This window comes from Dromaius novaehollandiae, chromosome 3 (genome assembly GCF_036370855.1).
Source record: "Dromaius novaehollandiae isolate bDroNov1 chromosome 3, bDroNov1.hap1, whole genome shotgun sequence".
NCBI classification, from domain to species: domain Eukaryota; kingdom Metazoa; phylum Chordata; class Aves; order Casuariiformes; family Dromaiidae; genus Dromaius; species Dromaius novaehollandiae.
In genome coordinates this window covers 1,304,603-1,329,874 of record NC_088100.1, presented here as the reverse complement: position 1 = coordinate 1,329,874, position 25,272 = coordinate 1,304,603, and the positions used below count along the sequence as shown (strand labels likewise).

The 25,272-nt window shown below is 53.0% G+C and overlaps 1 protein-coding gene across 1 annotated transcript; it reads right to left on the bottom strand.

Moving 5' to 3' along the window:
- Positions 1-11,296: 11,296 nt before the first annotated feature.
- LOC112989871 (interferon-induced very large GTPase 1-like) lies at positions 11,297-23,986 on the bottom strand. The gene is made up of 2 exons (XM_026111263.2): positions 23,826-23,986; positions 11,297-19,643 (listed from the first exon to the last, which is right to left on the bottom strand). The coding sequence occupies exons 1-2, from the start codon at positions 23,845-23,847 to the stop codon at positions 12,331-12,333; spliced, it is 7,335 nt and encodes a 2,444-aa protein (XP_025967048.2). The 5' UTR covers positions 23,848-23,986; the 3' UTR covers positions 11,297-12,330.
- Between the last annotated feature and the right edge of the window lie 1,286 nt (positions 23,987-25,272).

Below are 25,272 nucleotides of genomic sequence, written 5' to 3'. Positions count from 1 at the left end.
TCCTTTGCACGAGGAGGAGTCCTTTCCTCCTTCTCACGCTGTCCCTCGCTCCTTCCCTGTGGCCACCTCTGTGCCTGCTGCATCCCCCAGCTTCCTCTTCCCTGGGCTTCGTCATCGTGCGAAGATGATGCCTTTGAGCTTCTGCTGCCCCGGGAGCGCCTGTGCTGGCATCTGGCAGACCCTTCCCTGCTGGACCTGCGTCTTTGCTGTGTCACAGCGAGGCCCGAGGGATGGGGGGGCTGCTCTTGCCCTTGTGCCTTTGGGTGCCTGGGGAGCGACCCGGGCCGAGCTCTGCCTTTGCCTCTGAGCAGGACGGGGCCAGCTAGAGGGGAAGGTGCCACGGGCAGTGCTGGTTCCCGGGCAGGACAGAGGATGGACTTGCGTCTCACGTGCGCGGGCCAGTCCTTGTGTGGGACTTTTGGGAGGCAGTCCAGCAGCTCGTGGCCTTCCTCGCTGAGGAACACCGTCTGGTTTGCACCAAAACGGACATGGGTGTTCCTGTGCGGTGGAGGTGCTGGTTGTGCTGGTGGGGAGATGACCTTGCGCAGCCCTCCTGTTGAAGTGGGAGCCACCAGAGGGGCCTTAAGGGGCTGCTCTGGGATGCAGGGACAAGTCTTCTTCCTCCGCAAGCTGGGGGGGAGAAAGGAGGTGAGGCTGGACTCCCACTTCTCCCCAGGCAGCAACCCCTGGGGCAGGCAGGTGCTGAAGTGGCACAGGCTTAGGGCAGAGTAGGCCTTGGGGCTGGGCTCCACTAGTGGGCAAGCAGAGAAGGGGCTATGGTGTGCGTGTGAGCAGCAGGCTTCAGGTGTTCTTGGGGCAGCCCTTGCATTCAGCATGGCCCTCCCAAACCTATTGCCCTCCCTTCGTGGCCCCCACCACCCATCCCTTGCTCAGCGTCTGCAGCTCCTCAGGGCCATGGCCAGGTCTGTGGCTCTGTGCTGCATCCTGCTCTCCCCCAGCCTGGGCCTCCTCAAGGTCGTGGGGCATCTGCACAGGGCAGAGGGACAGAGGACGAGGGTCCCGCTACCAGGGGCTCCCGGAGGGGCAGACCTCTGCAGGCAAGGGCTCCGCTTACCCTGCCTCCTGGCTCTGTGCAGAATCCTCCCTGTCGGCCATGAGGAGGAAGGAGGCTGCTGGAAGAGGAGGCAGAGAGAGAGAGTGAGCGAGGGCAGCCCCTCCGTGGAGCCTTGCCTGGGGCAGGGGGATGTGGGTGCGGGCGGCAGCGGTATTTCTTGTTGGGGACCCGCTGTAGGGCCCTCCTGCACTCTCGGATGGGGCTGCTCACCTCTGGGCTCCTCCTTCCTGCCTCTCCGCCTGCTTTGGGGGTGGAAGCTGGGGTGCTTCTTTACCTCGGCCGCGTCCACTTTCCTCGCTGCCATGAAGATCACAACCAGCAGTAAGAGGGCAGAATAGCTCAGTCCACGGAGGAAGGATATGGCTATCACCTTGCAAACCTCCATCGTGGCTCAAGGGAGCACACCTGATATGAGTAGAACAGTTTTCCCTCAATCTTCCTTCTGCTTTAACAATCTGGTCCAAAACACAACAAGCAGCTAGGAGGAGGAGTCCTTGGACACCGACCCTAACGCTCCCAGTGCAACCTGTCTCAGCAGGACAGAAACAGCTCATGCAAAATGCAATGAAAAAGACCAAAAAAAGACTCAAAATCTACCCCTGAGCCTTCTGGGCTGAAAGTAGTCCTCAGGTTGCATGGTGCTGGCACTCCCAGCAGGCCTGGGAAAGGGAGGGTGGGTTCAGTCACACCCTGCCATCCAACTGGCAGTGCATCCTCGCAGAGCTTTTTGGGACAGGCGTGCCACAACGAGGGGGTTCGCAGCGCTTTGTGGGCACTGGGGAGGCCGACAAACACTGGGAGATCAGCCTGAGGGGAGGAGGGACTGGGAAAGACCAAAGGAGGCAGCTCCTACCCTGCTTCCTGCTCTTCCGTCTCAGCTCAAGTGCCACACTCTCCTCCCACTCGCTCGCTCGTTCGCTCGCTCATGGGCAAAGTGACACGGGAGCCTCCCCCACCCCACCTCAAGAAGGGGCGCACAGTTATGATGCCATGATGACATCACTTCAACACACCTTAACCTAATGCTCTGGCATTCCCAGAGCTCAGCTGAACCAACGCTTATGATGCGACCGTGACATCACTTGGACGCACCTCTGCCCACGATGGCACGCCCAAGCCTGAGCTGAACGTGGTGTCACCCAAACGCTTGTCAAGAAGTTGGAGTGTCACCCAAACGCAGAGCAAGAAGAAGGCCAAGTCAGCTTGTGCCATGAGAAACCGGGACAAAACCTGCGATCTTGCACTGCCAGGCTGGTGAAAAGCCGATGCTGTTTCGCCAGCAGTGGCCCGGTTGTGTGTGCTGGGCTGCCCCGCGAATGGCACTGCTGGTGGCAGCAGTGACATGTCCCTGAGCATTTTCCCCAGTGTCTGCTCACGACACGATGTCAGACAGCTGTGTCATGGTCCAGCTCCCACAGCAGTTCAGGGTCGCAGCGCGGGTCTCCTTTGCACCCGTGTGCAGCTGAGGAGCTGCCAGGGCCCTGGGGTGGCAGGGAGAGTCAGGCCCTTTCCCCGCTGCTCCCCGCATGGCTGCAGAGGCAGCAGCCTGCCCAAGGGCTGCGTGGCAGGGCTGGCAAAGTGCCCGCTGGGTGTTACAGGCCCCCTCTACGACATGCCTGACTCAGGGCTGCTGCCTTCAAGACAGCACCGCACGGCCTGACACTCGAGGAGCCGACGGCACGCTGGCCGCACGCCCGGCTGATGGGTGCTGAGGGCCCTGGCAGGCTGCAGCTCCCTGGTGCCGAGGGAGCCCGTGTGCCCGTGCCCCGGCAGCCACACGCTCAGCGCTCTGCCCGCAGCTCTGCCCGCACAGGCTCCCTGGCTGCCAGGAAGCCAGCTCCTGCAGGGCCAGGCACTGCCCCTCGGCCCCGCGCCATGCCGTGCCTCAGCTGGGCACGCGTGGGCCCAGAACAAGGAGCCCTGCCCCAAGCCGTGCCCAGGAGGCAGCAGATATTCACAGAAGCACAGAATGCTCTTGGCTGGAAGGGACCTCTATAGGCCATCTAGTCCCAACTGCCCAGCTAAAGCAGGGGAACGGAGAACACATTGCCCAGGATCTCCAAGGATGGAGACTCCACAGCCTCCCTGGGCAACCTGTGTCCTTCTGTTCAGATGGACCTTCCTGTATTTCAGCTTGGGCCTGTTGCCTCTCACCTTATCTCTGGGCACCATTGGAAAGAGTCTGGCCCCATCCTCTTTACACCCTCCCTTCTGATACTGAAACACATGGAGAAGATCTCTCCTCAGTCTTCTGTTTTCCAGCTCTCTCAGCCTTTCCTCATGTGAGGGATGCTCTAGTCCCTCCATCATCTAAGTAGCCCTTGGCTTCACTTGCTCCAGTAGCTCCATCTCTCTCTTTTGCTGGGGCACCCAGAACAGAAGACTGCACTGCTGCTGTGGCCTCCCCAGAGCTGAGGAGAGGGGAAAGGTCACCTCCCTTGACGTGCTGGCAATGCACTTCCTAATACAGCCCAGGATACCACTAGCCACCTTTGCCACGGGGTCACCTTGCTGGCTCCTGGTCAACTTGTTGTCCACCAGGACTCCCAGGTCCTTCCCCACAGAGCTGCTTTCCAGCAGGTCAAACCCAGCCTGTCCTGGTGCATGGGGTTATTCCTGCCTAGCTGCAGGACGAGACCTGCACTTCCCTTCCTTGAACGTCCTGAGGTTCCTCTCTGCCCCCTTCTCCAGCCTGTCAAGGTCTCTCCGAAGGGCAGCACAGCCCTCTGGGGTATCAGCCACTGCTCCCAGCTTTGCATCGTCAGCAAACTTGCAGAGGGTGTGCTTTGTCCCATCATCCAGGTCACTGATGAATAAGTTGAACAGTACTGGACCCAGTGGTGACCCCAGGGGGACACCACTAGCTACAGGCCTCCAACTAGACACCGCACCGCTGATCACAACCCTCTGAGCTCTGCCATTCAGCCACTTCTCAATCCACCCCACTGCGACAGCCTCCGGCAATGGCAGGGCCAGCGTTTGGCTCAGCCCTGCAGCCCGGCTGCCCCAGAGCACCCTCGATGCTCACAAGCGAAGGCCCTGGGTCTCCAGCGCAGGCAGCTCACAAGACACCTGCCCGCTGCCCTGGGCAATATCTGCTGCCTCCTGGGCACGGCTTGGGGCAGGGCTCCTTGTTCTGGGCCCACGCGTGCCCAGCTGAGGCACGGCATGGCGCGGGGCCGAGGGGCAGTGCCTGGCCCTGCAGGAGCTGGCTTCCCGGCAGCCAGGGAGCCTGTGCGGTGTGCTGGCACGGGGCAAAGTGTCTGGGGAGACATCGCTGCTGGCATTGCCTGCATGGCCAGGACACAGGAGTCTGGCGTGGCCAGGAAAAGGCCATGGCCTTGGTATGGGCTTGGCAGTGATGGGTCTCTGGTGGTGTTGGGGTTTCTGCTGGCCGGAGCTGTCTGGGGCTTGTTCTTGCTGCGCTGGGACTGGTCGGTGTTTGGGTGACAGCAGTGTCAGCTCAGCCCTGGGGGTGCCATTGTGGCCGAGGCGTGTCGAGGTGATGTGGCCATCGCATCACAACCCCGGGCCCTTTCTAGAGGTGGGGCTGGGGCAGCCTCAGGTGGCCCTTTGCCTGCGAGCCAGCGAGCGAGCGGGTGAAGAGCGTAGCTTTGAGCTGCGACAGAGGAGCCAGGCAGCGGGGTAAGAGCTGGCTCCTGGGCTCCCTGCCCAGGCTCTCCTGCCCTCGTCTCCCTGGGGCTGGCGGCCTCCCCAGAGCCCACAAACCGCTGCACGCTCCCTCCTTGGGCAGCGCCCGCCCCGGCAGCCGGGCGGATGCGCTGCCGCTTGGCTTAGAGCCTGGCCTTGACCTGCCCCTGCCTCGACACGTCCCATCCCGCTGCAAGGGCCACAGTCACGCAAACGTCCCCTCCGCGCAGCCCAGCAGCCTGCGGGGACCAGTCTGCGGCCTCGCTGCTGAGGACGGGGGCTGCCAGCGCAGCGCTTGTGAAACCAGCCCCGGCAGCGGGCACCCAGGGAAGCCCATGGAGTGAGCGCCCTGCGCCCCTCTTTTTCCAGATTGGCTCTCGGCGGCCTTTGGCTCTTCTTGTTGTGGCAGATTGACGCCGTCAATCGTGGGGAGCGGAGGATCCTGCGAAGGGTGAGCCCCAGAGTAGAGCAGAGGGGTCAGGGCCGGGGAGGTTGGTGGACCGGCGTGGGAAGGTTGTTGGTGCAGAGGAGTCTGGCGGTGCTGCCCTGCTTGGGCTGGGAGGGTCAGGGTGGCTGTCAGGGGAGCACTGCTCAGAGCTGTGTGCCCTGTTTTGGCTTGCCCTCTGCAAACAGGACTTGGGCGCAGAGCACCGTGCCGGCTGCACGCTCGAGGCACCCGCGCTTTGGCGGCATGGAGCCTCGCGTGAGAGCCGTGCGCGGGCTCGTGGCAGTGAGCCTGCTGCTCGTGTGCCTGCTCGACGTCCCCTCGGCCTGGAACGTCCTCATGGCGCTGAGCATGGCCGTGGTCTTCGTGCCAGGGATGCAAATCCGCTGGCCCAAGGTAGGAGTCAGGCGCGGCATGGCCCTGCCTGGCCTGCCCCCAAGCCTGCCCCCAGCCCCAGCTCCCCCTCCGCAGGGCAGCCCTTCCCAGAGCAGGGGCGCATGGGCGCAGCTTGCACGCTCCCTGCTAACCCAGCGCTTTCTGGGCCTCTCCAGGGGCCCCCGCGCGGTGCTGGCAGCCTGGGCAGTGGCCGCAAGGAGCAGCCCCGAGGTGAGCAGCCCCGGGCCAGAGCGTAGCCGCCGTCTGCAGCGGCTCCCTGCCGGCAAAAGCCCCTGCTGCCTGCGCCCACCACCCTCTGCCCCGGCTGGGGCTCTGCGCAGGGGCTGCCCTCGCTCACCGCCTCTCTGCCTCCTCTTGCAGCAGCCTCCTTCCTGCCCACGGCAGCCGTGGAGGAGCCTGCAGGGAGACGGCAGGCAGGGTAAGCGGAGCCCTGCCCTGCAGGGGGGCTGCCCCATGGCCCTGGGTCGGCCCACAGCGGGCAAGGGTGGGATGCAGCACAGAGCCAGCGACCTGGTGCTGGGCTGAGGCCATGAAGAGCAGGTCACGGCCTGGGGAGGGCCCTGGGAAATGCAGGGGATGCCCCAGAGATGCTCACATACCCCCAAGCTCCACTGCTGGAGTCCTGGCCCCAGGGCCCCCCTCCGCCCGCAGCCTGGGTCTCCTGGGGCCTGCCGGCAGCAGGGCTTCCTGCTGGGGGGCCACAGGCAGCCCCGGGCTCCCTCCTCACCTCCTTCCTCCTCCCAGGCTCAGAAGCGAGGACTCCCTGCCTCCTGCACAGCCTCACGAGCCCTGCCTGCAGGACACCGACGGATGGGACGTGCACTTCCCTGTGCCGCTGCAGCCAGACGTGGTGGTGCTGGTGGCTCCCCCCACGCCTGCAGCAGTGCCGGCAGAGCTGCTCATCCCCACAGCCCTTCCACCATGCCCAGCACGCAGGCGTGTCCACTTTGGAGCAAACCAGACCGTGCTGCTCAGCGAGGAAGGCCACGAGCTGCTCGACTGCCTCCCCAAAGCGCCCCACATGGACTGGCCAGCGCACGTTGCCCGCAAGTCCATCCTGCAGTGTGCCTGGGCACCCGTGCCGCTGACCGGGGAGGGCAGAGCTCGGCCTCTTTCGCCCCCGGAGCCGCCCAGGGGCCCAAGCGAAGCGGAGCCCTCGGGTCCCACGGCCCTGCCCCGCTGGCCCACCATGCAGCTCTGGCCCCCACCCGCAGCGTCGCCCTCCCCTCCCGCTGCCGACGCCGGCTGCAGAGCGGCGCTGGGCTCCCTGCTGTGCCCAGGCTGCACTTGTGGGGGCTTCCGAGCCCTGCGCAAGGGCATCCGCAGATGCGCCGCCCTGCTCGGAAGGAGACCACGGGTGCCCAGGAGCCGCCGGGCGAGGAGCAGCTGCCGCGGGGAAGCAGAGAGCTCAGCGCCTGGGCACATGCTCCAGTAACCAGTGCCCTGCTGAGCTGGACGCCTTTGTCACCTCCGGGCCACCATAAATAAACCTCTATGCAAGGTTCAATGGGAGTCCAGAGTCGTTCTTTTTCCCAAAATTCATAAATCCAATGGATTTTTAGCATGCCAGGAGCTCTGAGGTTGTAGTAGCATGGCATGCTGCTAACTTGCGTGTGGGGAGAAAATGTGAGTTGCCTCTGTAAAACTTGCAGTGCTTCCTCCCGTGGAGAGGCAGTGCTAGTAGCAGGCGTTCAGGGCAGCATGGCTCTCCCCAGTTTCTTCCGCATCCCTCTTTCCCACACTTGGACAGTGAGGAAGTACTCAATTAAAAAGAAATCCTTCCTCAGGGGAAGGAAAAGGGGTTATTTCTCTGTGCCTTTCCTCAGGACAGGCTTTCTTTCCAGTGAAAGGAGATGGGCAGAAGCTGACCGGTTTTAACAACCGTCTGCCTTTGGCTGTGGGACCGTGTCTTGCGGCTAGCAAGGATCTACGAACCGCAGGGCCCAGCACAGGGCCAAGGCACATTTGGGCCAAGATCTCCTGGCACTGCTGTCACAGGAAGGTTTTTCTGCAATACCCAAGTGTATGCAAACCTGCTGGGCAGCCACATCCAAGGCGACTGGGCAGCACAGGAATCCCTCTGACATCTGCGCCCATGGGCAGAAAGTCCTATCCAGCTGGGGCTGATGCAGGAGGCTTTGGGGCCACAGAGGGGACATGAGACAACCAGCTGCACCTGGGGCCCATGCATGTTCCTTCCCAGGGCAGAGTCAAGCAGGCAGCTGAGTGATGATCCAGCCATGGCACAAAGGCACCCGTGCACTTTTTGCTAGGGACAGCAAGATATTTTTTAGCAGTATGTTGGCCATGGGAGCCTGCCAGAAGTGGAGCAGGGGTGGGCTGTGCCCTCTGCTTCCCCAGATGGATGGGGCGATGGGGCTGGAGGTGGGCAGGGGTGACCCACTCAGGGCCCTGTGGGTGCAGCCTGTCGTGTGGCAGCAGGGAGCCCATGGTGGGAATCAGACCATGGGGGTGCCTTATGGGGCAGTGCAGAGAGCAGCGGCGGGGGGCAGGGGTGGACGGGTCACAGGCTGTGATTGCAACAACATCTTTATCTATCAAGGACAAATTCTGCCAAACAGAGCTGTGCCCCTCACATTCCCTCTGCCCCCCTCATTGTTGTTTACTGAGGAATTCTGGGATTTCTGACTTTGCTGCCAGATGGAAAGAAAAGCATTGATATTTTCAGTTTCCTGTCTCACAGGAACATCTGCCCACTCTCAGTCCTGCTCACTTCACTTCTAATTTTTGTTGCAGTTGTATAATTTTCAATTTAAAGGAAATAGAAAGGTGGTCCAAAAGGCTCAGAGACCAGAACATCTCAGCTGAGGTCAGTCTTTGTTTCCCCAGTGAGTCTTCAGGTGGGGAAGACATCCCTGCAGTGCATTCCCCTTGTTGTCCTGCACATTTGCAGCGAGGGGTCTGGGGAATGGCAAAGCTGGGTGGCTGCAGGCAGGTTGGAAATGCCATGCAGGGTGTGACAATCCCAGGTGAGAAGAGCCCATGGGCTCCAGGGGCAGGGGGGAAAAGGGATTCGAGTTTGGAACCCTGCAGGGGGGCACATGGGGAAGGGGGACAGGTCCAACGAGGATGATGTGAGAAGGTGAAAGTGAAGGTGAACGTGAAGTTGCTACAATGGGACCTGCCCCTCTCTGCCTCCTTCTAGCACCATCTAGCCCTGCCTTTGCACAGCTGATGCCACTCTCCTGCCTGCCTCCCAGCTCCTCAGTCCCCTCTTTCAGCCCCCCGTCACAGCTTCTGCTTTCACTCCTCCTCACGCCTCATCCCCCCTGCACGGATCAGACAGACCTCCTCTCCCTGCTGCTGGAAGCAGGGGGCCAGAGAGGAAGGTGCTAGCTCTCATTTGGCAGCTGGGGGACCAGTCAGGTTTCCTCTCTCAGCTGCAATGGCTTGCAAAGAAGGCCACATGCACCCCAGGAGGCCACAGAGTCCCAGGGCAGACAGAGGCATAAAATGACAGAGTCGTGCAGGGCCAGAACCGGCACGTGAGAGCTGCGCTTTCCCAGAGGTCTCTGTGTTGTTTTGTACTCTCACTTCCTGACACTCTCGTTGTATGTGGGCAGCATCCTGTGGGGCTGGTGGTGGGGGTCCTCAAGCCCCGTTACTTCCTTGCCGCAGAGTCCAGGTGTCTCCCGCTGACCCTGGTGAGAGTCAGTCACGCTCTCCTGTGGGAAAATCAGGCCCAGGATGCTCAGCTCCACGGGGAGGTCCGGAGGCTGTCCCGAGAGGGCCACCTCTCCCTCCTGGCTCAGGTGGTGCATACAGAGATTTCCACGGCTCCTGCCACAGATGTGCAGCAACTTAAGCAATGCGGACTCAGGGCCAGGGCAGAGACAAGGTGTGAAAACCAGGAGAGCGGGTCCAGCGCTAGCCACGGCCTCTCCTGGTCCTGGAGACAGTGGGGTGGGGAGACAAGGGGCAGGTCCTCGCTCCAGGAGCTGCCCAAGACGTGGGCAGTCGTCGTGGCGCGAGGGGAGAAGCCATCCGGGCAGCAGTGCCCAGGAGGCCGTACGGGGGGTGGCCCAGCCGGAGGTCCTGCCGCAGACGGCTCTCACCGCAGCAGCCTGCACCGCAGCAGCCTCCACCGCAGCCTTCTCAACCCCAAACTGCTATTTGAGCAGCTATTGCGGGGAAGGGGAAGGATTCCCCACGTTTTCCCTTTATTAGGGGGACATTTCCTTTCTGATTTTCAGCTGTTTCCTTTTTTTCTTTTCTCCCTGTTTTTGGCAGATTGAGGGTGGTGGCTCCCCATATTTCAGCAGCTTGTTTGCAGGGTTTTTATTTATTTACTTAGGAAGTTTTTTATGAAATTATCTTGGTTTTTTTCAACAGGGTTCCCCCCACCCCCTCAACAAGCAATCACCCGTAGGGTCATTCCTTTACTTACATACCATAGGGTTTTATTTATTTATCCATCTGAAGGTGGCTGGGTTCGGGTCTGGTGGTTGTTTATTTTTCAGCTACTCTCTGCCACCACACAGCCCAGCCATTTCTTTGGGGTGTTTTTTACTAATTTTCATTTGGGGGCTTACTAACGCGGACACAGGGGGGATTGTGGGGATGCTCTCTGCCCCCAAAGCAGCTATTTGTGGATTCATTTCTTCCTGTGTCCGTTTCTTCTGGTCATTTCCTAAATCCTCACCAGCCTGGGGAAGCTTCTAGAAGCTGCTGTAAGCAACAGCTCCTGGTAGGTGTCTCCTGATTGGTGGGTGTAGGACTGCTAGCTGTTTCCTGATTGGCTGGTTGCTGAGGCAGCAGGCCAGCAGCGTGAGGCTTTGCCTGCCCTGTGCTGAGGGGAGCTGGGCCTTGTCTGGGGGGCGCTGGGCCTGTTATGGGGGTGCTGAGGGGAGCTGGGCCTGTTATGGGGGTACTGTGCCCCGTTACAGGGGAGCTGTGGGGAGCTGGTCTGTTGTAGGCTTGCTGGGCTTGTTGTGAGGGTGCTGGGCCCTGTTTTGGGAGAGCTGAGGGGAACTAGGCTTCTTATGGAGGTGCTCTGCCATGTTATGGGGGAGCTGAGGGGAGCTAGGCCTGTTACGTGGGTGCTGGGCCTTGTAGGGCAGCTGGGCCTGTTTGGGGGGAAGCCGAGCAGAGCCGGGCTTGTTACGGGAGTGCTGAGGGAGCTGGGTCCAACAAGGTTTCTGGAAGGCTGGTTGTACCCCCTTGCAGTGAAGTGAGGGTCCCAGAGAGGCTGCAGGATCTCTGTCTTTGGAGGTTTTCAAGAACAGAGTGGACAAAGGCTGAGCAGGTCTCAGTTGAAGTGCTGACCTTGCTTTGAGGAGGAGGCTGGGATAGAAATGCCCAGCATTTATTTGTAGTCGGAGGCTATGCAGGCATGTGGAGGGTGGCCTGGGGCATGAGGACAGGTTCCCTACTCTCAATATGGCATGGGCAGTCTTTGGGGAGCAGAGGGCTCCTCACCCAGTTCTTCGCCTACCCTGGGAGGTAGGCGTGGAGGAGATGGGCTGGGAGCATGCTGAGCATGCCCTGGGAAGGGCCTCTAATGCCCCAAGTGTGCAGAGACACCCATGTGGGTTTGGGGCGGGGCATGAGGGGTGCTTTGCATATGAATTTGCTGCACTGGGCACAGGAAGTCTTCCCCACACAGCAGAGGGGCACTGACGTTCTGCCTGGATTCGGCTTCAGTGTTCCTTGGGGGTGATCACAATTTGTGACTCACGTGGAAATACGGCTTACAGAGACCAGTCTGCTCCAATGCAGCACATTTATTATCAAAGACTACAAGGGATTGTAACAAATCACCACCCTTGGCCAACTGCAGGAGTCTCAGGTCCTTGAAGTTCCAGGTGTGTTGCAGGAACTGTGGAGCAAACACTCCATACTCACCTACCCATCTGTCTCCTTGGTCACTGGTACAGTCTCAGCCGGTTGCACATTCTCCACACCATTACACAAGTCACACCTGTCTGTCTTGACAGCAGAAACACTAAGATCACACGCTGACAATTGCTGCTGAAGCTGCAAAATATGTCATTCTCTAAATTGGTTGCACGAAAGCTCTTAACAACTAGCAAATCACAAAAGCAGTTGGCTTGGCTAAGAGCTAGAGGAGGTTTAGCTAGGCCCAGGCACCTGAGTAATACTGGGGCACGGAAGCCTGGGTACATCTTAACATGTGAGATACACCTAATAAACATGAATTAAATCACTGTCTAAGGCCACACAGGCTGCTGCTATTAACTGCTTTAGCAACTTCAAAGACAGATAGAAAGTCACTTGATTATGTAGAAACGAACAATAATTCCAAAAAACCAAAATAGCACAGGTCCCCACAACTGTCAAACTGCTCTCAGATACCACAGTTCTCTCTGTAAGTGAGACAAGTATTTGCTGCAGGGAAGCTAATTTTTGGCAGTGCCATTTTCTCCTAACAGCTGATAAGACTGGTGCTTTCTAATGTCATCTTTGCTCCTCATCTGGTGCTTGATCTTGACCATATGACTGCTTGCTGCAGTAATGCTTTTCTTTTTGCTCTAACACAAAACTGAGTTGAATGCTTGTGGCAAGAAGGGAAGAAAAGTCTGCCTTCATCAGGAAGCAATAGAACTGAGCAGGAGTAAGGGTCAGGAGTAGCGCCCTTTATTTCACCCAAATCTCTGAGCAGTTAGATAGTTTTCTTTGCATGGCTTGAGGACATGATCATAACAATATTTTCTGGATATACTTGTATTACATTCTTCTAAAATGCAGAGCACTTGCAGTTCTTCCTTCCTATCAACTTAATCTAAAATTTGTCCAGTTCAGAGATTGCTTCCTGCTTTGTAATTCTCTCCCATGAATCAGGTATTTCTCCTTTGCCTTGAAATTTCCCTTTGTGCTGTTGTTCTAGCTGTGTCCTGAAATGACACACAAACCATTTCCAGTATGCTTGCATAGATGAATCAGGTAGAATCTTCCAAGTGGAATAAGGATGCCCTGCATTCCGGTATTTCCTGAAAGGAAAGTATGTGTCTTCACCAATCTTGAATAAACATTTACTTGCAACACTACTAGAACAAATGTCAATAACTAGATTGTCTGTTTTAAACCACCTGTATCCAATCAAAGCTTGAGGACGATGGAAAGGAAGCTGGTGGTCTCCGTCGTGTTTACACATGTTTGTGCAAACAGCCCCACAAAAGGGACACTGTTCCCAGCACCCTGCAAACTGCTCAGCCAGAATGGTGTGTGGCTGCCTTTCAAATGAGCTCATATCAGCGTTAGCAAACCCTTGCTCCAGTTCATCTCGCAGGGGAGCCAGTGCTTCTGTCATGGCATTTTTCAAGAACTCTATATCTGTTAGCTTCAGATGTTCAATGCCTTTCAGGTCCTTTCTGGGCAAGTTTAGCACGTCTCCAAGTGTGTTGCAGAATTCATCTAGCCAAAGAGAGATTTTGTCCTTTCTGTCGTTTCTATCTTTGACAACTCTGGTTGATGTAAAAACAGCTGACTGAATGTTTTCATAGTAATGAGTAAGAGAGTCCTTTAAGAACATCTCCAGCCTCCTGTTCTTATCTAAACAGTACTCATCAACACGTTCCTTGATATACTCCTCAAAAAAATCTTTGGGGAAATGAAGGTAGTGACTGAATTTCTCAAAATTTTCCTCTTGTGCCAGGTATTTCAATATGCAAGCCTCCAGTTGAGATCTATTGCCACCAAAATCTGGGATTTTCATCTTCATGTCTTGAGCTATGACAAGAGCTGTCTTCCCATAGACTGCCTGGCAAAGAGCTGGAGAAATCTTATTGCACAGAAAATCAGAAAATGTTGTGATAGAAGTTGCTCCTTCACAGGAAATCTGGAAACATTTAAAGAAATCTTCTCTCTTACTTTCCAGGTAGATGACTGGATCATTTGCTTTTTTGAATGCTGCATGCATGTCTTTAAACCTTTGTGCTGCCATTCCGCACAGATACAGTGATAAATCTATTCTGTAATCTTTATTTAAACTATATTTTGCATTGTTAGGGACAGAGTTTATACCTTTCTCTACTTCATTCAGTATTTCATAAATAAAATTTCTACTGTAATCCATTTTGTCCTTCTCTTTCTTATCAATGTTTGCCCCCACATGCTCTGTAATGTTATGTGTAATGCGATGTATGTTGTTCAGCTCAGCATCATCTAAACTGGTAGACCACATGCCCCAAGATTTTTTCTTAATGATATGTTTCTTCAAGTCAACAGAAAACTTGTGCTCTTCGGAAAATATCTCCATTCTTGCTGCTAGATTAGGCTCCTTAAAATAGTCTAGAAGGACATCTTCTATATCTACATCAATATTAACCTGTTCTGGAGGCAGAGCAGCAGAGGACATTTCAGTAACAAAGATGGCCCAGAGACCATCAAAGTTCTCTCTCAATTCTTTTCCACTTAATTTCTGGCCTTTTAGAGACAGAGCCAGCTCCCTGCTCCTTTTCAGGAGCTCATTTTCATATTTTGACTTCCTTTCATCCAGTTTACCCTGGTTCTTCTTTAATTCAATAAGTTTCTCACATTTCCTGCTAGTTTCAGCAAGAAGTGACTCTTTTGTTTCCTTCAGCTTCAAGTCAGTATTGGATTTCCACTGAACCAGTATATCACAGTCTTTATCTTCACTGAAATACTTTTCCAGGTCTGTCATGATGGCATTATATTTTTCTTGCATTAGTTTTTCAAGGTATTCTCTGGTGACCACCTGCAATTCCCCGTTCCGAATTCGATTGTCCAGTTTCATTTGCAAATCCAGGATGTGACTTCTCAGCTGCCAGGTCCACTGGCTAAATGCTGTTTCCAGTTTCTTGTATGTGGCAATCTCGACTGAATTCTTGAAGCTGAAAATAAAGTTTTCATTCAGCAAAGCATTCCACAGGTCACTAATACGAACCTTCAAGCTTGAGAGCCTTAAAATACTGCTCTGCGATTCCTTCTTGGCAGCTTGGAGGATTTTGCTCTTTAGCTCCTGCACGTTTTGGCTGTAAGTGGGGTTGGGTGGCGCCATTGGTGGGTTTCCTTCCCAGAGGTGAGCAAAGTAATGAATGTGGGTGTTCACATCAAAGCGGATGACTTCGCTGAAGCAGGTGACATCACAGAATTCCTGCTGGGCGGCTATCACTGTCATTTCATCCAGCTTTTCCTGCAGGCGTCTTTGCCCTTCCATGTTTTGTTCCTTTGCAGTTATTTCTCCGACATTTTGGTGAACAAACAAGCAGCTTGGGGAGAGATGGACTTGCTTCATCCTCAGAAAAGCCTGCACAGCTATCTGAAGGACATCTTGCATTTCTGAAGGATTTTCTCCAAAGATATTGATCAGAGTCATGTTGCCAATGCCAATGACGAAGGTGGCTAGCTCATTGTCATGATTAAGTGACTGTTTATTGGCCATCTCTACAGCACGAAGTCCTTCGGCGTCAACAATCAGCATGTAATCAAAGTTCACATCCTGTCGGAGATTCTCGTCCACCTTAAGCAGCTGCATAATTGCTCCCCGGGTGCACCTCCCCGCACTGACATTAAACTGAAGACCAAACATGGCATTCAGCAGGGTTGACTTCCCTGTGCTCTGGATGCCAAGCACTGAAAGAACATACACTCTTTTGTCCCCCAGCTTCTCAATTAATCTGTCAAAGATTGCCCCAACCCATCGCATTGGTACATAGGAAGCATCACCATCCATCAGTTCAATTGGATACCCTGAAACCATCAGATCGGCTGCAATTTCAGGTAGTTTGACAAAACATTTATCTTTTGAGTTCATTGATTCTAGAGCTTCATGAATCTGCCCTACCTCTCTCAAAATATGCTCAAGACCAATGGATGAATCATTGATTTCTTTTGAGAGGGCTTCTAATTTATCCAGCAATAGAGTTTTCAGATTCTTTTTTTCGTTGCTTTTCTTCATTGCCAGGATTTGATACCATAACTGATGATATTCTTTCCGAAGTTCATCAAGGCGGTCAGAGGACAGGTCATCCATAAAGATCTTCATCCATTGCAGGAAGTATTTCTTGGTGTCTTCTGACTGTGACTGGAGAAAGCCAAGGACTGATTTCATCAGCTGATTGAGGGGGAATGCTCTGTCTAATTGCTTTCTTCGTATTGCAGACTTCTCTGACTCAATTTGGCTCCGATGATGTTCTATGCTCTTGTTCCTCTTTTCCTGCAAGCGGGTGAGCTCTTTGTCCTTTTTACACCATGTATACCATAGTTTTCCTTGAAGAGGCAATAGCTGTAATTTGATCTCAGACAATTTCTCTTTTTTCAGGAGTTGCACCAAGGTTTTTGCCTTTGCTTTGGCTGTCACACACTCTTCTGCATCTTCATCAACAACGAATCCATGTTGGCGAGCTACGTCCTGACAGGCATCAAGACTTAAAAGGTTGTTTGAGCCTGCTAGTAGATCTCTGATTGTTTCTATCAGCTCACCTATTAATTCTGCTTCATTTCTGTTCTTGATACCTATTTTTCTGTTCCGACCAGATCGGCCAGGTGCAACATTCTCTTTTTCAGTGAAAAGACAAATCAAAGGCTTTTGAGACTGCCACAGGTCATGTAAAATCTTCATGCCTTTCTTGTCACTCTGCTCAGACTCAGATAAAAGCGCCACATTCACAGAAGATATCTCCTGTAAAAACTGCAGTTGTGGTTCATGGTCTCTTGCATCTCCATGCAGATTACAGAAGGCAACACAGTAGTCAAAAGTGTCATCAGCACTGCCACTGGGACAGTACCAAGAGATCTCCACAACACCTTTCATCAGAAGACAGTCTTTGGTGCTGCCTTTGCAGTGTCGATGGAAGAAAGTGTCATGTCTGTGTTTACTCAGCAGAGCATTCAGGATCTGTGACTTGGAAGAGGAAGGAGAACTCCCAATCCGTATGAAGGACACAATGGGTGTCTCTGCCTGATAAATCAGTTTGTTTTTGTGACTCTTAATTGTGGTCTGCTTTCCCAATTTTGCCTTCCCTTTCCAGCTCTTTTTAATTTGGCTGAGGGACCAGAGAGGGAACTCTATCCGTGAGGTGCATGGGTCTGGTACCAGGAGGGGAAGCGCAAACTGGCAGAAAGCGAGCTTTGTTGCAAGGTACTGTCTCATGAAATCATTGGCACAATGAAAAATCGCCATCTGGAGGTCCATGGGGTGCACATGACTCTCCCTGTTTGCAGACTCATTGGACGCTTCACCAAAATCAGTGAAAAAATCATCGAAGGTGTCAGGGGGTTCATGCTCATTTTCTGGGATTTTTGTTATACGTGTTACTTCTTGGTTACTGTCGTCTTTGCAAACTATGTATCTCACCCGATAATCCACCGTTAATAGCTTTTGCAAGAAGTAAAATGGTAGTTCATTGTTCTTGCTGGGCTGGCTGTCATGTAAAGATGTCGTGTGTATTAGGTGGAAGTCTTCTGTCCCCATTTTTCTTGGATAGTAACTTTCTAGTCCAAGGCGCCTGAGTAAGTTGAGGAACTCCTGGTTTGCAATTTCTTCATTTCTTTTGGATTCACTACAAGATTTCTGCTGCGATTTTGATATAGATTGACTAGAAGGCTTTATTTCTTGAAAAGTGTCTTCCATGTCTTTGATTATATTGTGTTGTTTCAGATCACTGCATGTGTCATCCAAGCGTCCATTGGTAAAGGAGTGCAAGTCTCTTTCCAGCATCTCCCAGTCTTTGTATGCATCGTGCTTTTCAAGGAGAGTTTTTATCTCTGTGGACCATGAATTTTTCATTTGATCTTTCATGACAACTAAACGGTCATACTTCTGCTCAAGAGACAGCTCTTTATATTCGGGTGTTACAGTTAGACCCGTCAGCAGCAGGAAGGCCTGAGCTCTGTAAACGTCCTGGTCCTTCAGATTCAGATATTCTTTATGGGCCATTTCCATTTCCTTTATCATGAAATTGATTTCTGGACATCCAAGGAGGTGCTGAAAAGTGCTGCTTTCCACTTGGTACCCTGTGCTGGTCGTAACTAAGAGCACTAACAGTTCTAGGTCTTTCTGCACCCTGTCTCGGAGAAACCGGAGTAAGGAATTAACAGATAGACTTATGGTCAGAGTGGCTTTTATCTTTGCTTCGTGAATAGCAGATGCAGAGGCTTCTGGTGCATAGGTGACTTCCTGGATGTACTCTTTCATTTGCAGCAGTGTCTTAGTGAGATCTTCAAACTCAGAAATATTGGGAGTTTCAGGAATTGTGCGCTCAGTGTGAAAGATCCATTGCATAATAAAAGAAGCCCTGGGAAAATCCTTAACAGAATACACATGAGGATCCAGCAGGCACTGCAGCAGAGATTTGATATATGTGGTGTTTTCTGAAGATGACTTCTGGCAAGACAAAACGGTGTTTACCAGGAACTCCTGCAATGCTTTGTCTGACAGGCACACATGGATCCAGACACTGTGATTTTTCGTTTTTTCATTCAGATGCTGTTTGAAATCTATTAACGTGAACAATTTATTTTCATCGACTGTGACCTCCCAGGCCTTCACTCCTTCTAAGAAAGCTCTGGCCTCTTCCACCGCACTGACTAGTTCCTCTCCAAACAACACGCTGACATTGTGATTAGTTAGAGCTTCATATGCAGTCCGGAGGCTGCTACTCATTTGATGAACAGATTTAAAGTCATTGCTGTGGTTAGCCAGGACTATATCCCATACTGGGATGAGCTGGAAGCCTCGGTCAATAACGGACCAAGTTGTGTTACTAGTTACTAGCGCAGATTTCCACTGAGCAAGGGAATCCACCTCTGATGGGCCTCCTGTTTTGGTCACAAATAGCTGAATTGCTGTCTGCGCGTCTCTTCTGTCTCTTCCCTGAAATGATGCCTCAGAACTGGATTTTGAAGTATCAACACTCACTGCTGGAGAGGCATAAAAGGTGGCCCCAATGTAGCGGTTTAGTGCTTCAGATGCTTGTCTTTTCATCTCTTCCCTCTGTTCAGCCTTGAATCCTTCCGTAGATGCTTTCCACCAGAATATTCCCCCAAAGTGTAGGGGGCCCTGGTTTATGTGGGAGCCAAACCTGCTGAAGAAGTTGCCACACCTGCTTTTCAGCATGTTGAGCCTGTTTGCTTCCGGGGTGATGCTCAAAAGTTGCTCAATGCCTTGCAGCTCCTGCAGGGCCACATCTGAGAGGTGAAGCTGATGCTTTTGGAAGTAGCAGGAGGCCAGAGGGATGTACTGATACTTGGTGGTACAAATGTATGCCTGCTCAGAGCATGACTTGTGGGTTTCCTCTGACTGTGAGGAGCTGCTGTGATCTACAGCAGCTGCAACACTAAGCTTCCAGAACCCAGCTTCGGCAGCGACGCTGATGCTGAACCCCAGCTGCTGCATGGACTTGGTGAAAGTAGCTTCTGCTGCAGAAGATGAAAACTCTTTCTTCTCAAGCAGCGACCCTTGTTCTGGACCATCGAGCTTGAATCCATCAGGAATGTTGATGAGCTGCTCTCGCTTTGCCAGCATGTCTGGGAGGCTGTTGGTTCTGTAAATGCCCTGCAGGGCCAGTCCCCCTGATGCTCGCCGCAAGACTTCCTTATCGGAGACATTCTCACTCCTGCACACTGATTCTTCCTCCTGCTCCAGTTGCTTTTGGATCCTCTCCAACACCTCCACCGATGTCTTCTCAGATAGTGTCCAGTACTCCTGGGGAATGTCCAAGGCTTTCCACAGTGCCTCCTCTTTCTTTCTTATAAATTCCTTGGTGTGGCTGTTGCTGTTGTACATTTCTTTCAACTCGTTCAGGGCTAACCTGGCTGCTTCTTGCTTCTTTTTTGTCATCTCCAAGCGCTTCTTCTGCAACTCCTCAATAGTTCTCTTCTTGTCTGTTATTTCCAGGAGTTGTTGGAGTGCTTTTTTTTCCCAGGGATGCTCTACTTTACATTCCAGCTTAAGGTAGTCTTCGTATTGCAGATGTTTCAGAGCTTCTCTGGACCTAACCCCCAGTATGTCCGACAGCCTCGGGAGCCAGTATGCTGCATCCAGCCCTTCTCTCTCGCAGCTTTCTGCCAGTAATTTTCTAGCCAGATGTCCCTTTTTGGCATCCTCTGATTTGCCTTCTTGGGAATCCGTGGCTGTGAAGGAGGAAAACATACTTTTGTCATGCAAAACATACTTTTGTCACTGAAGAGAATTTTGCAGTGCGTAAAACTTCCATGTGTATTCAGCTTTCCTCCCACCTGCTACACTTTCTTACTGACCTTGTCCAACATAGGTATTGATCCTAGATATTTGTTACTGTACTCTTTGACCTTTCAGGGCCTTTAATGTCAACTTGTATTTTACAGTCATTGTATATTTAGGCAATACAGCTAATGGATTTGGGATCTGATCCATCTCACCCTACAGCAGTTGCTCTTTTTGGTCAGATGGTTGGCTCTCCAGACAATAAAGGGAAGTTCAACCGTCACACATCAGGCTCAGTCAACAAGGCAGGATGCAGATAGGGAGCACCTCAAGGATTCAAGAATAAAAACAGCAAGATGGAAAGTTACAAAACCCTAAAGGAGAAGAACAGGCAGTCAGGAGATGGCAACCCATGAACATCAAGGATTCATTCCAGGGAGCTATGGAAGCCAGCCCTTCTCTACCCACTCAGTGACTGCCCAACCAGCAGAGACTCATCAGCAGCTTTTGGGGGTACGAGCAGACTAGCATTTAGCCTGGGAGCTAAACCCAGATACCCATTGTGTACATTAGCCCAGGAATTGGGCTAGGGTTATGGGTTAGGAATGGGTTAGGGCTCTAGAAGGAAGAGGGGGGTCCAAGAGAGCTGGTCAGTATTCAAGCATCACTTCCTCCAAGTTCAAGATCGGTGCATCCCTATGAGTAAGAAGTCAAGCAAAAGGGCAGGAGATCTGCATGGATGAGCAAGGAGCTCCTGGCAAAACTCAAACAGAAGAAGGAAGTATGCAGAATGTGGAAGAAGGGACAGGGGACGAATATAGGAACACTGTCAGAGTATGCAGGGATGCAATGAGGAAGGCTAAGGCCCATTTGGAATTAAATCTGGCAAGGGATGTCAAGAACAACAAGAAGGGCTTCTTTAAAAACATCAGTAGCAAAAGGAAGACTAGGGAAAATGTGGGCCTGCTGCTGAATGGGGTGGGTGCCCTGGTGACAAAAGATACAGAGAAGGCAGAGTTACTGAATGCCTTTTTTGCTTCAGGCTTAACTGCTAAGGCCAGCCCTCAGGAATCCCAGACCCTGGAGACAAGAGAGAAAGTCTGGAGAGAGGAAGACTTTCCCTTGGTCGAAGAGGATCAGGTTAGAGATCATTTAGGCAAACCTGACACCCACAAAGCCATGGGCCCTGATGGGCTCCACCTAAGAGTGCTAAGGGCGCTGGCAGATATTGCTAAGCCACTCTCCATCATCTTTGAAAGGTCAGGGAGGACAGGAGAGGTGCCTGAGGACTGGACAAAAGCCAGTGTCACTCCAGTCTCCAAAAAGGGCAAGAAGGAGGGCTCAGGAAACTACAGGCCAGTCAGCCTCGCCTCGATCCCTGGGAAGGTGATGGAGCAGCTCATCCTGGATGTCATCTCTAAGCATGTGGAGGGAAAGAAGGTGATCAGGAGTAGTCAGCATGGATTCACCAAGGGGAAGTCATGCTTCACCAATCTGATAGCCTTCTATGGTGGAATGACTGTCTGGGTAGATGAAGGGAGAGCAGTGGATGTTGTCTACCTTGATTCAGCAAGGCTTTCAACACTGTCTGCCATAACATCCTCATAGGTCAGCTCAGGAAGTGTGGGTTAGATGAGTGGAGAGTGAGGTGGATTGAGAAGTGGCTGAATGGCAGAGCTCAGAGGGTTGTGATCAGCAGCACAGAGTCTAGTTGGAGGCCTGTAGCTAGCTAGTGGTGTCCCCCGCGGTCACCACTGGGTCCAGTATTGTTCAACTTATTCATTAATGACCTGAATGAAGGGATAGAGTGCACCTCTGCAAGTTTGCTGACGATACAAAGCTGGGAGGAGTGGCTGATACCCCAGAGGGCTGTGCTGCCCTTCAGAGAGACCTTGACAGGCTGGAGAAGGGGGCAGAGAGGAACCTCATGGAGTTCAGTGAAGGGAAATGCAGGGTCCTGTACCTGGGGAGGAATAACCCCATGCACCAGGACAGGCTGGGGGTTGACCTGCTGGAAAGCAGCTCTGTGGAGAAGGACCTGGGAGTCCCGGTGGACAACAAGTTGACCATGAGCCAGCAATGTGCCCTTGTGGCCAAGAAGGTCAATGGTATCCTGGGTTGCCTTAGGAAAAGCATTGCCAGCAGGTCGAGGGAGGTAATCCTCCCCCTCCACTCAGCCCTGGTGAGGCCACATCTGGAGTCCTGTGTCCAGTGCTGGGCTCCCCAGTACAAGAGAGACATGGACATACTGGATCGAGTCCAGCAAAGGGCCACTAAGTTGATGAAGGGACTGGAGCATCTCTCCTATAAGGAAAGGCTGAGAGAGTTGGTACTCTTCAGCCTGGAGAAGAGAAGACTGAGGGGGGATCTTATCAATGGGTATAAGTATCTGAAGGAAGAGTGTAAAGAGGATGGGGCCAGACCCTTTTCAGTGGTACCCAGTGACAGGACAAGAGGCAATCGGCACAAACGGAAAGACAGGAAGGTCTGTCTGAACATGAGGAAAAACTTCTCTACTGTGAGGGTGGCTGAGCATTGGAATAGGTTGCCCAGAGAGGTTGTGGACTCCATCCTTGGAGATACTCAAAAGCCCTCTGGACAGGATCCTGAGCAGTATGCTCCAGGTGACCCTGATGAGCAGGGAGGTTGGACTAGATGATCTCCGAGGTCCCTTTCAACCTCAACCATTCAGTGATTCTGTGATTCATTTTCCAGAGCTGGCAAGACTTTTCTGATGGGGCCCCACTTTCCTCCCAGGGACACCTGCTCAAATTCACCTTAACATTTTCCATTCCTGACCCCTGCTCCCTGAATTTCCCTGTTCAATCACTCTGTTACTAGAAGAACTTACACGTTGACTGTATCCAAAAACAGCTCCTCCAGGCTAGAAACAGGCCAGCCTGCTATTGAAATGGCTGGCATGGTTTTGCTCAATACTCCCATATCCAGATCTTGGTTCCTTCATGCTTCCATTCCCCACTTGGCAGCTCTGCATCTCCCTGCCATGTTCTCAGCCCAGCTCAAACTCTTCTTTCTATATGGACACAAGTCGTCTTAAAAATAAGCTCCTCTCCCCTTTATGCAGACTGGCGGAAAGGGTGTGCGCTTTCTGGGAAATCACATGCATTCACAGGCACCGCTGAGGCAGCTTGTGAAAGTGAAACCTGGCAGCATTCCCCACTTCTTTCTGGATATCCCTCCCCTTATCTCACCTTCTTGCCTTGCTCCTGGACCCAGCATGCAACCACTAATCCCACCATACCCCTTCTTAATGCACTACCCCTTCCTGACTCCTATGGGGCCACTCTTCAGCTTCCAGCCTGCTCTCTCACCCGCTCATCAGGTGCTGCACTCCCCCCAGGTCCATCCCTGCTTCTTTGAGCTGTACCACTCTGCTGCTGACCTACTTTGTTGTTGCCTGCTCCTGAATATCTTTCTCCCAGCTCCGAGCTCAGCCCCTCCTTGCAGATATCTGCTACATCACCAGCCTCACTTGTGTGGTCTAGCAGTGGAGAGCTGCCTTCCACACTTGACACCCTGCCCTGACTTCAGCAGTCGGCTTCTGGACACAGCTCCGTTTCTAGAACAGCACCAGGGCACAGGCACAACTCCACAGCCGTCCACTCTGGGACACTGCCAGGCCCCTGGCACGGGTGGGCTTCAGGCCAGCACACCCAGCCCAGGGCCCATTCCCAGAGAAGGTAGGGATATGCCCAGGGAAGGGGCATCCCTAGGGCAGCTTGGATGAGCCCTGGCTGGTGGGAAGAGTCTCCCAGGCTGGCTGTGGCTTACATCAGTCTGTCCCTGAAACCCTCTCTGGATCTCTTCTTTCCAGCCTGCTCCTGCATGCAACCCTCCTGCCTCCGTCATACCCTCCCAATTCTGCCCTCACACCACAGGCACCACGAGCTTCTTGAACTCTGACGAGAAAAAGCTGCTCTCTCCATCCCACGCTCCAGAGCAGACACCCCTTTGTCTCGTGTGCTAAAATCCCTTCTCTCCTTCCCTGGCATCTCTCAGTTCATCAAAAAAATACATCAGATGCAAAGCAGAGGACAAACAAGACCCCCAGTCAGTCCTGCTTCCCCCTCCTCCCTGCCCTAGAGCACATAGGCAGAGAAAAATCATACCTTCTTCTCCAGTGCTCTGCATCTCCCTGCCGTGTTCTCAGCCCAGCTCAAACTCTTCTTTCTATATGGACACAAGTCGTCTTAAAAATAATCTCCTCTCCCCTTTATGCAGACCGGTGGAAAGGGTGTGCGCTTTCTGGGAAATCACATGTATTCACAGGCACCGCTGAGGCAGCTTGCGGAAGTGAAACCTGGCAGCTGCAGCAGTCAACTGAAGAGCAACATCTGGCCCCTGTGGAGGGAGCTAGATTTCCATTCCTGGCTCCCTAGCTTTTCCCTCTTTGTTTCTGTTGCTTCTGCACAGTGGTGCTGCTGACCGTGATCTCAGTGTTAAAGGGAGAGAGCAAAGAGCAGGAGTTGGACAGCCTTCAAGACCCTGCTGAAAATCTCTCTGACATGCTTCTCTTCCCCCCAGTCCTTCTTTCCCCATCCTCTTTCACTCAGTAGCATCCTCCTCGAGCCCACTTTTGCATCTTTCTGTCTGTTGTTCTTACAGATTTCATTCATTCTCTTCAAAAACGTCTGCTTCCCCTTCATTGCATGCATTTTATGTCAGTTGTTTCTCTCCAGGTTTCACACCACAGCTGTTCAGCTGAGCTGGGCAGCTCAGAGAGGTTCAGCTTGTGCAGCATGAGGTCTCCGCAGTGAGGTGTCCGTCTGCCTCCATGGAAGAGCCAGTCTTGGTTGTCTGCCCTGGGGCAAGCTGATTCTTGCTCTAGGCTTGGTTGGGCACAGTGGGAGTTTGGAGACGGAGCCCAGGTTACCCCTAGGTATGCCTACCCGGGGTCTGAGGGCTGGACGCCACCCCCAGTTGCTCCAGTTCTTTCCACCTAGTTCCCATTCTGCCAAGGCAGTCTCCTGTCATTCCTTTTCATCTCTCCTCTCCTGCTCTGCATCTTTTCCCATCGCAGCCTCAGCCTTCTACTCATCACAGTCACTTTTGCCACCATTTTCTGCCTGCTCTGCTCTTCATCCCCTCTCCCTTCACCTTCAACCTTTGACCCTCTGATCACTCTCCAGTCTTGCCCCAAAATGAAAGAACAGAGAGTCAGGAGATGACGACTTAGCATCATCTAGGATCATTTCTAAAGAATAGTGGAGGTTGACCTTTCCCCTCCTGACTGATGATGGCCCAGCCACCAAAGACTCATCCAGGGCCTCGCTGGGGGTACTAAGCTGACTAATTCTGAGCCGGAGAGCTCGTTAGTCCTAGCCGTCTATTGTGTACAGTAGCAAATAAATAATTGCTTTTTACTTTTAAGGTAAAAGCTTGCAAAGTCTCTATATACATGGCAAAAGGTGCCTGAACAGAGTGAGCCAGAGACCAAGGGATACAAAAGTGCCAATCTGCACACTGAGACTGATCCCCAAAAACCACTGAGATAGCGATGCAAATAAAACCAATATATAAATACTCTGTTGGAATGGCTAAACACAGGAAAAGGGT